At 30.0% G+C, this 12174-nt stretch overlaps 1 protein-coding gene across 1 annotated transcript in view; it reads right to left on the bottom strand.

Moving 5' to 3' along the window:
* The window catches only part of LOC132283907 (uncharacterized), a 141273-nt gene extending 136616 nt beyond the window's left edge, over nt 1-4657 (bottom strand). The window contains exon 1 of the mRNA XM_059785943.1: nt 4268-4657. Within this exon, the coding sequence (XP_059641926.1) occupies nt 4268-4364 (97 nt within the window). The 5' untranslated portion in view covers nt 4365-4657. The remainder of the gene's footprint in view (nt 1-4267) is intronic.
* Between the last annotated feature and the right edge of the window lie 7517 nt (nt 4658-12174).

The following is a 12174-nucleotide window of genomic DNA, read 5'->3' as shown; positions in this document are numbered from 1 at the left end:
TCTGTTAGGGAAATGGCTGTGGAGATTTGGGTGCGAAAGGTCCGTGCTTTGGAGGCGTGTTATTGCTTGTCGGTTTGGGGAAAAAGAGGGAGGTGGGATGTCTAGAGGTGTGTCTTCATCAGCAGGTATTGGTTCATGGCAAGGTATTAGGAGGGGTTGGGACGAATTCTCTAAGCGGATACGGTTTAGAGTTAGGAATGGTCGTTATGTGAGGTTTTGGACGGATGTTTGGTGTGGGGATGTGGTGTTGGCTTGTAGGTTTCCTAGACTCTTTAGGATGGTTGAGGAGAAACATGCGGTGGTGGCAGATTATTTTAGGCTAGAGAATGGGAGAGCTAGTTGGGATGTGAGATTTCGTATAAATTTTAATGATTGGGAGTTGTTTCAGTTTACCGAATTAATGGGACTAATTTACAGTCAACTGGTGGAGGGGGAAGTAAGGGATGAGATGGTGTGGATGGGGGATTCTAAAGGGGTGTTTAAGGTGAGGCTGTTTTATCAAAGTCTTACGAATTCGATAAGCAACGGTTTCCCTTGGAAGGCTATATGGAGGACTTCAACTCCACTAAAGGTGGCTTTTTTCACATGAACAGCGGTGCTTGGCAGTATTCTTACTATTGACAATCTCAGAAAAAGACGCCAAATAACAATTAATTGGTGTTGCATGTGTAAGAAGGCAGGCAAGTCCGTTAATCATCTCTTGTTGCACTGTAAAGTGGCAGCGGATGTTTGGAGTTTGGTCCTGAATGTTTTTGGGGTAGACTGGGTGGTGTTAAGTAACACGATGGGATATGTTAGAGGCTTGAAGAGGGAGACAAGTGGGAAGTTGGGTTAGGAAGGCGTGGAGGGTTGCACCTCTGTGTATTTGGTGGGGGTTGTGGCACGAGCGGAATAGGAGATCTTTCAAGGGAAAAGAGTCGTCGGTGTGGGTTTTTAAGGCGAATATTTTGCACTCTCTATATTCTTTGGTTAATGGGAAAAATTGCCCATCTATAGATAGCTTTTTTAATTTTGTTGACAACTTATCGTTGTAAAGGCACATTATGCATATTTTGTTTGCTTTGTTATAGGTTCACTCCCTTCTGAGCGCTTTTGTTAATATATTTTTACTTATCAAATATATATATGTGTGTGTGTGTGTGTGTGTGTGTGTGTGTTACGACAAACAAAGTGAACCCAAGAAAAAAACAACAATCACGACAGAAAATAAACACGCCACAAACAAAGAACACAAAGATTTAGCGTGATTCGGAAAAGCGTACATCAACAATGAAGATCCAGTGAAAAAATTCACTATGCAAAAAATATGGAGATTACAAGTTTTAGCCCTCAAACCCTCGCTCACTCTCTTTTCTGCGATTTTCAATGTCTCTCAATAATCCCACTCCAAACCCTAAACACACTTATATATCGGGCTACAAGATAGTACTAATTATGGTCTACAACCCACAAGCAAAAAGGGGTTAGATTCTCATTCAACGGGCAGTCGGATTGTAAACGGCTCGCAACACGACCCAGCACCATATTCGGGCCACAACATCACAATATATATACTCCAAAGAGGGCTATTTCTTGCTGCAACTAAGAAACATCGTATTGACAAGAATGATAGAAACGATTCTAGCCAAGGTAGGTATGTACCAATCCACCATTTGAACATTCCAAGTAGACTGGACTAAAACTAGAGCAGTCTTTCCCTTATTTATTCCTTATTTAGATAGTTGCAATGAAGCAACCTTTCCCTTATTAGATAAAGTGCGGGTTCTTGTTCTAGAGAGGTGTAACGTACCCACACCTTGACCATTACCCTTGTCCTCCACACTCTATTCCCTCTCTTCTTTTGCAATCTTCAAAACTATTTACTACTTATTCTTGTGGTTTATCTCAAATGAGTACATAATTTGAAAAGCAAATCTATCCCTCAACAAATTAATTATGCTCAAATAGTGATGTTTACATGTATTCTGTTGCTACTCCACACCCTCAATTAGTTACTCGATTACAATAGTAGGTCTCTCTCTCAGAAATTATCAGTTATCACACAATTTATTGTCTCCAAATCTCTATTCTCTATGAACAATTATCTCATTAATTCCTTCCTTAACATAATTATATCTTTCCTGATAATCAAATTCAAATTTTACCACCTTTAGGAACTATCCTCTCCACGATTAATAGCTTGAGCATAGCCTTTGTCTATATCACTCTCTAGGACATTGACAAATATTATTGTTTGTACTACTTTGTTTCTCTATCCCGCCATGTCACCTGTTCTCTATCCCGCCATGACTAAATATAAGAGCACATGATTTGGTAGGTAGGGTGGGTTTGAAGGGAAAGGGAATGATAATTTTAATTTCGTATTGTGTTTGGTTAATTAATAAAGGAAAAGAAAGAAAAGGATAATAATCATGTTTGGGAAAAGAAAGGGAAAGAAAAGAAAGAAAATTATTTTAATAAATTGACTATTATACCCTTTTATATTTATATATATATATATATATATATTGTCTCCTAGCAGGCCCACAAGAAAAGAAAAAAAAAATTAGGGCAAATCATTTCAGCCTCCCCAATCTCGCCTCCGTATTCTCGTTCTCAACTCTGATATATGTATATATATATATGTATATATATATGTGTGTGTGTATATATATATATATATATATATATTGTCTCCTAGCAGGCCACAAGAAAAGAACCAAAAAAAAAAAATTAGGGCAAATCATTTCAGCCTCCCCAATCTCGCCTCCATCTCCATTCTCGTTCTCAACTCTGAACTTGCCCTCTCTCTTTCTCTTTCTCTCTCTCTCTCTCTCTCTCTCTACGCTACAAGAATCAAAAGTTCAAAACCCATAAATTTCAGTTTATCTATCTGTCTGCAAGAATCAAAAGTTCAAAACCCGTATCGGTATATCATTTCAGATTGTGCAGAAAATCAAAACTCATATCTTTCAATTTCCATCGCCGTTCGCAAGCTTCAGCCGCTGGCCCGCCATCTCACTCTCTCTGCAGCTGCTAACTTGTATGTATATAAAATCTTGAGGGTAAAATTGGCATCACAAATATTACATCAGCCATTGCCTTCACTTTCCTTCCATTTCCTCCCATTTTTTGGAGGATAAGAAAATTACTGTATAAAGCTATACATGACCCTCCAAAGCCTTCCCTCTCCTTTCCTTTCTTTCCACCCATTTTACCCAAACACAATTTTTTAATCACCCTCCATCACCTTCCCTTCCCTTTCCTCCCATTTCCACTCTACCAAACTAAGCCTAAGAGTAGTTTTTTTATTGATGGGGGGTGTACCATCAGGGAAAGATGGGGCTTGCTAAACCCTTGGCTATTGTTATCATTTTATTCCCTCGGGAATAAAAAGGAAAAAATTAAATGAATTATTAAGTACTCATTTTGTCCCCATTTTTCATACAAGTGAATTACTGTTTGCATCATCCATTCACATAATAAAACGTACACCCTCAAAATTAAACTGCCCAAGTTTAGGAGTGTCTTTTCTAATTTCAAGAGAAGATTGTCAAAATCTTTTTGGACTAAACATTCACCTTCATTTTTTCATTTTTATCTCCTCCATTATCTTTTCCAAACAATATCTTTTCCAAACAAGAGGAAGGGACTACGACAACCTTTCCTTTTTATTCAAACTCAGTAACACAAAGTCCAAAACCAGGGAAATGTTAAAACTATTATTTCCTAACTTTCTTTTCCCTTGATGTGAAATTTACATATTCGGATTACCATCCAAGCCAGCCACTTAGGCTGTCACTGCAACCAACTATGAGTAATTGGCTTAAATATTATTCATCTCAATAAACAATTTCTATTTAGAAGTAATAGCACACCCATTTCCACATTCCTAATCCAAGCCATTTCCACATATTCCTAATCCAAATCCCACTTTGAACAAATTTAAATATATACATAAATACATGCATGGATGCATACACATGCATACAACTAACATTCTACACTTTAATAACACAATATCAATTTAAATTCAGATTCCTCCCTCTCTTTCTATTACTCTCCCCCACCGACATTTCAAAATCTGTAAACTGAGACCTCAATTGAGGCAAATATTAAACCATATCAAGCCCCTTGCGTGAAGTCCACTTCAATACTAAATAACTGATATCAACATAATATACAACTAAGTGTGATATCAATTTAAGCAGAAGAATAAGAAGCTAGAAATACAAGTAAAGAACGAATTGAATTAGAATAAGAATGTGGTGAGAACATGTGATTGTACCTCGCCAGACACTGATCTTGAGAGCTTCTTTATTGAGACCTTTCACATAATTCCCAAGATACCTCTGCAGCAGATTTGCAACCTGATCTTCCAACATCTTTCCGATTGATCAATCTAAAGTTATTCGGTGAGTTATCCGAGAAACATCAAAATATAAGGAGAGAGAAAGTTGGCGACTGTGGAGAGAGAGAGAGACAGAAGACACAGTGAAGACAAGTGAAGTTCCGATTCGAGAGAGAGGGCGTAAAAAAGCAACATGTGGGTATGCAGAGAGAGGGGGAGAGAAAATGTATGTAAAGAGAGAGAAAATTGGGGATTTAAGAGAGAGAGAAGACGGTGCGAAGAGAGGAGAAGTTTCGATGGGAGAGAGAAAAAGAAGGAAAGAGAGATTCGGTGTAAATAAAAAAATATCGTATGAAAAAGGACCAAACGCCTCGCTGGAATGGAATAATGGAACCACGTAATGGCGATGTCAGTTCACGTTCCGTGTGTGCAACCGACTGGACCGTAGCTACTATACGTCGCCCCGTTTTCGCCGCCTCAGGAGTTGTCACGTGAGAATCGCGTGATGATTTGGGATGTGACATTTTGGAGTCTTGTGTGCGGGTGAAATATAACTGGGGATCAATCCGAGCTTTAGAGAGCACGACACCTATTACCTTTAAAATATCTGGGGATGATTTTGTAATTATATTTTAAAAATTAGTATTTAATATAATTTAAAATATATTATGAATTTATTAAAATGATAATATAAAATTATCTAATTATATTGCGGATTAAATTTTTTAATTATTATGAATTTATAAAGATATAAGAAGCAAAAAAAAATTATCTAATACTTAAACTCTAAATTAGAATTTGCTAAAATGAGTCAAAATTATTAATTTATATATAATATAATTTATTAACATATTTCTTTCATATGTGTATTCTATTTTTTTTTTTTAAATATCGGTTGTGTTCATATCATATCTATATTCATATGAAGTTTTCAACTCAATTTGAAAGCTTAAAATCCTTAATCCTAGGTAAGGTATTATTTGATAATTAAATTCAGCGCTGAATTCTAAACAACGTTTATCTATATCTATAGAGTATTAATTTCAAACCATCATTAAAAATAAATTATTAATTAAAATAAATCATATTATACTCTTAAAAGTTACCAATTGAAATAAATCATATTATACTTGCGATTTTTCATGACTAAAATAATTAAACAAGTTACCAATTAAAATAAAATAGGTAATTGTTTAATAGAATAATTTACCAAATGTCTACCGTACCTGCCCACGTGTACCATACATGCCTCTTTTCTCTGTCGTGAATCAATTATTTTAGGATTTGGAAAACGAATCTAAATTTGAATAGGAATTGAAATTAAAATGAAATTTTATTTATATGTTTGCAACAAATTGGATTTAAAAATATATTTTGAATAAAAATAATATAATACCATTTTTGTCCTTATTTAAATAATAAATGAAATATTTATTTTATTGTAAAATAAACTCCAAAGTGACAGCAAGAAGACAAACAACAAGAATGATTACGTGATGGAACTCTGAAAGATGAAATTTATTTAAAAAGAAAAAAAACAGTTATTAAAGATAATATTAGCAATATTGGCTTATATATATATATATATATATATATGACTTATCTGTTAATTTTGAAGAATTGGATAATATGATTTTTACTTATAAAATTCTCCTATATTTGTGTAAATTTTTAAGTACACAAATACTAAAGTATTGGATTCCACGACTTTTGATTATAACTAAAAAAAATTCAAGGTGGTGGATCAATTTGGTTATACAATTCTGTATTGTGGTAGATCAATTTGTTGGAGTGTACCAAACAAAAAAAAAAAATGGTGTGAATTATGGAGGATTGTAGTAATTCTGTATTATAGATTTTTCAAATATAGAATATTGGAGTATGAGTTTTGGTTATAAAATTTTGTATTGTGAATTTTTCAAGTGCAAGAACAAAAGTGGTGGTGGATCAATTGGTTAAACACAGACTTCTTTTGATTATTTTACCCAAAGTTCCATAACTTCGAGGATCAATGTGTTAAATGCAATTTAAGATACAGAAGTAAAAAAAATTAGATATGCTCAACACTCAAAGAAATATATATATATACACACACACGCACGCACACACACACATTAAAACAACGACGATGAAGGAAAACATTAGAGATTGAGATATGGTAATATATATTTAATGGGATAGGGTTTAATAAAAAGAAGGGTTGGAGGGTTAATTAAGGAAGTATATAATTAAGAATATTTATCCAGTGAAATCCTAGCGTTTTAGACTAGATTTGAAACGCAATGAAAAAAGTATTTGAAATCCTATAATTATGAGAAAAATCCTGTTTCCAAATCCAAATCCAGCATTCCAAACAAAACATTTTTGTAATTGTTACCAATTAAAATAAACTCTATTATACTCAAAGTTCTTCATTATTAAATCAACTAAAACAAGTTATTTATTAAAATAAAATAGGTAATTGTTTAATAAAATAATTTACCAAATGTGACGGATGGCAACGGGGCGGAGTTGTGGCGAGTTTGGCTAAATCCTACTCTGCCCCGTTATAAAATTTATCATATCAATTTCGACCTTACTCTGGAACGGGTTTGAAATTGTTATACCATCTCCACCTTTACTTCGGTAGACAAAATACTGACTCCACCCCACGCACTACTTTTAATTGTGGGTGCAGCGGGGGGTCAGCCAGGTTATGCCACTTTTATTATGTAAAATAAAATAAAATAAAATAAACTAACCCAATGTGTTCAAATTGGACTAATAAATAAGTTGGCCAAATTTTTAAATTACTAAGTATTGAATATTAATATATTAACATGCACTTCCAGTAAAGTAATCAAAGTTTTTAAAATATAAAATATATATTTTATATATATAAAAAAAATATATTAAAAGATACATATATAATCAGGGCGGGGTCATCACTAAATCCGTCCCCACCCCAAACCCGCTTCGGGTTTTCAATTATTTTACCATTGTCCCAAACCCATTTAAAGGCCACTAAATTCATCCCATTAGGGGCGGAAACCCACTGGGTCGGAGTAAATTGTCATCCCTACAAATGTCTACAATACTTGCCCCATGTCTACCACACATGTCCCTTTTTTCTTTGTAGACCAAATAAAATAAATCTTATTATACTCTTAAAAGTTACCAATTAAAAGAAAAAATTTATTATAGAATTTTTTCATGACTAAAACAACTAGTTACCAATTAAACTAAAATAAGTAATTGTTTAATAAAATAATTTGCCAAATGTCTACACACCTACCTCAGTCTACCAGACCTGCCCATTTTCTCTTTCTAATTGTTACCAATTAAAATAAATCATATTATACTCGAAAGTATTCATTGCTAAAAAACTAAAACAAGTTATTTATTAAAATAAAATAGGTATTGTTTAATAAAATCATTTACCAAATGTCTACCATACATACCCCATGTATACCATATCGGTTTATTTTCTCTTTGTAATTGGTGTTCAGATTTCAAATCATCATTACAAAAAAATAAATAATTACCAGTTACCAATTAAAATAAATCCTATTATACTCTTAAAAGTTACCAATTAAAATAAATTCAATTATACTCGTAATTTTTAATGACCAGAACAACTAAAACAAATTACCAATTAAAATAAAATAGGTAATTATTTAATAAAATATTTTACCAAATGTCTACCATACCTACCCCACATCCACCATACCCGTGCCTTGTCTCTTAGTAATTAGCATTCAGATTTCAAATCATCATTAAAAGTATATAAATTAATAAAAGTTATCAATTAAAATAAATTTTATTATACTATTAAAAGTTACCAATTAAAATAAATCTTATTATAATTGGTATTCAGATTTTTCTCCTTCCAATCGTGCTTCATCTGAGCATCTCCAGTAATCTGTTAAAATATTCTTTTGTATAATTAATGTGTAAAATTGTTGTGTATTTTACACAGCCACATATTTTCTTTGTTTTCCTTCTTTTTCATTCCATTAACTAATCAAATCTATATTAAATAGGTAGCGGTTGTTAAAATATTAGTTTATGTAAAATATATACAGCTACATATGATCTGTTAAATTTTTTTACACAATCTTTTACACAGTCACATCAATATATTTTCTTTCTCCTCTATTTCTCCAAGATTTCTCTATTTCTATTTCTGTTAAAATATCATTTTGTGTAAAATATACAGTGCCACCTATGATGTGTAAATTTTTTTCTGTTAAAACATTCTTTTGTATGATTAATGTGTAAAATTGTTTTGTATTTTACACAGCCACATATTTTCTTTGTTTTCCTTATTTCTCATTCCATTAACTAATCAACCCTATATTAAATAGGTAGGGGTTGTTAAAATATTAGTTTATGTAAAATATATACCGCTACATATGATCTGTTAAATTTTTTTATACAACATTTTACACAGTCACATCAATATATTTTATTTCTCCTCCATTTCTCCAAGATTTCTCTATTTCTAGTTCTGTTAAAATATCATTTTGTGTAAAATAAACACTGCCACCTATGATGTGTAAATTTTTTTCATCTCCAACAATCTGTTAAGATACATTACCATATCACCAATATGTAAAATGATTGTATATTTTACACAACATTTTTATAACATATTTTCTTTCTCATCCCTCTTTCTCGTTCCATTAAAAAATCAACCATATATTAAGTAGGTTTGTAAAAGTTATGTGGGATCCCGGCATGACATATGTTTGATTGTTATTGGGAGATATATTTTTACACAAAAGGTATAATTGGAGCTAAAATTAAATAATCCAAAATTTTGTGTAAATTGAAATTGGCACATCAAATTTACACAAAAAAAAATATATACACAGGTTGGATATGCTCTCAGGCTTCATCTGGTAAGAGCATCTCCAGCAGTCTGTTAAAACATTCCTTTTGTGTAACCAATGTGTAAAATTGTTGTGTATTTTACACAATCTTTTTGCACAACCAAATCAACATATTTTTTTTTCTCTTCCTTCTTTCTCATTCCATTAACTAATCAGCCCTATATTAAGTAGGTAGTGGTTGTTAAAATAATATTTTGTGTAAAATATATACGGTCACGTATGATCTGTTAAATTTTTTTACAAAACTTTTTTACACAACCATATCAATGTATCTCCTTCCTCCTCATTCCATTAGGGTCCATTTAGTTAGCGTCAAGTAATAAAAAAATAATATAATAAAAGGAAAATATTTAAACTTTTTGAAAGTTTGGTTAGAGGGAAAGTGAAAGTTTTGAGGAAAGTAGGATTCTCGCATTTAAAAGTTTTCTTCAAAATTTTTCGTGCAAAAAACACATGAAAATTCACTTTCTCGCAAAAGTTGTGCATTTTATATTTATTTTTCTATTATACCCATGTTACTTGTCTATCTTATTTTTCACTTAATTACATAGAATTCCTTAAAAAACGAGAGTTTCTTGTATTATACCCATGTTACTTGTATATCTTCTTATTCACTTAATTACATAGAATTCCTTAAAAAATAAGAGTTTCTTTCCTTTGTAAATCACTTTTTTATACAATCATATATTAGTAATTTAATTGTCTGTATTTATTTTTATGTGTGCATCAAAAATTGATTAATTTTTTCTTTTTATCATTGATTTAAAAAAAAAAAAACTAAAATAAGTAAAATATATAATTTTTTCTATAATTGATAATGATTAAGAGTTATTATATATACATAACTATTTGTTGATAACAAGAATGTCAGGTGAAAACTATTATACATTATTTTAACACAATTTGTTTCATACATAACATCAAACATTATCTTCAAATAAATAATTGATGATTCTTAAATAGTCTACATAATCCGTTCACGACTTTTAATTTTTTTATAACAAATACTTGAACTTTAATTGTCCACTTTAAAGCTTATTTTTCTTACCTTAAAAGATAAAAGATCTATAATTCAAATCCACATGACAAGTAAATAGAGAGAGAGAGAGGAGAAAGCAAAAAAATTGTATTATGATATCACGTACTATTTTATTCCATATTTCATTGTTTCCTTCCTAAATACAAATAATATTCATCTAACATAAATTTATTTATTTTTTTACTATTTTAAATTATAAAGATATTTTCAGTAATTAGAATCATTTTTTTTTTTCCTTTTCATATTATCCAATCTAACAAAATAATTATTTCTCACTAACTTTCTTCAAAAAATTTATTGCCAACCAAATTCACAATGAAAACTTAATTTTTCTTTCTTTCATTTTCACTTTTCACAAAATTTTCTTTCTAACCCAACAGACCCTTGAGGAATCAACTCTATATTAAGTAGGTTTATAAAAATTATGTGGATCCATGCATGATATTGGTTGGTTGTTATTAAGAGATATATTTTTACCCAGAATGTATAAAACAACCACTAGATCTAAAAATAAACAAAAAAAAATAAAATACACTACAGTTAGACATGCTCTTATTGGGGATATATTTTTACACAAAAATGTAAAACAACCGCTGGAGTTAAAAATAGATAATCCAAAAATTATGTGTAAATCTATTATAACACATCAGATTTACAAAAAAATACATATACACAACCGTTAAAGATGCTCTAAGATGTAAATTCATTAGTTTCATGTTTTTATTCTTTAATATTTATTTAAGAAGCACCATGAAAGCATTTTATTTTTTATTCTTTGTTTAATGTTTGATTGGTGACAACAATAGTTGATCTTGTAAATTTAGAAGTATGATGAAAATATTTTATATTTTTACATAACTTTAATTCTTTAATTTTTTATTTCTCTTATTTTCAATTAATTTTATCTATTTTGCTTCTGGAGTTACTATTGTTTTGCTTATAGGGTTTGCAACTAAAGAATAATCAAGAGAAAGAAGAATCACGAGAGAGAAGAATCAAATATTGTATGTGCAAAATTAGGATTTTTAATTAGGTTTCTACTACCCTTTCTATTCCATACAAAGTTTTTCTAAAATCCCATGTTACATTTTTTCTGTAATGAAAATTTTCAATTCCTTTTCTCTATTTTGAATTTTACAATAATTGATTAGCAACATTTTACAGCATCTATTATGAGAATTTTTTTCAATAATTGATGAATAATATGATGTTTATAAAAGTCCAAAATAGAAATAATAATAAATAATATGCTGTGAATTACAAAATATATATATATATATATATATTATGATCTTTATAAGAGGCCAAAATATTGAAAGTAAAAAAAAAAAAAAAATTATTTTATTTTTAAGAGTCCAAATATAAATAATATTGGGAAAAGACAAGGAAATTATTATTATTTAAGGAAATAGTCCAAAGAAAAATATAATTGAAATTTTAAAAATAAATTATTACGTTTATAAGAGTCAAAAAATAAAAATAATAATAAATAATATGCTGTGAAAATTATTAAAATCAGAGAAAAAAATTCAAATCATATAATTGAACGAAAAGTATATTTACTATTTTAATTTGTAAATTATTTGGTAAATAATTTCATTAAATAATTATCTGTTTTATTTTAATTGGTAACTTGTTTTAGTTGTTTTAACTTTGAGCATAATAGGATTTATTTTAATTAGTAACTTATGTTTGCATTTTAATTGGTAACTTATTTTATTATTTATTTATAGATAATGATGATTTGAAATTCTTTACACCCCCTACACTTTTAATAATAGATAAATAGGTAATTTGAGCTTGGAAACTTTTATAAACACTTTATATTAATTAAAAAAATAAAACTCATAATAAATAGGTAATGTGTGTTATAATTTTATAGAAACTATTCTATATCAATTAATAAATATTTTATTATTTATTTATTTAAT

Source organism: Cornus florida, unplaced genomic scaffold (assembly GCF_030987335.1).
Source record: "Cornus florida cultivar Cherokee Brave unplaced genomic scaffold, ASM3098733v1 CherokeeBrave_3.0.0_Hap2_Chr11, whole genome shotgun sequence".
NCBI lineage: Eukaryota > Viridiplantae > Streptophyta > Magnoliopsida > Cornales > Cornaceae > Cornus > Cornus florida.
This window is presented reverse-complemented; position numbering and strand designations above follow the sequence as displayed.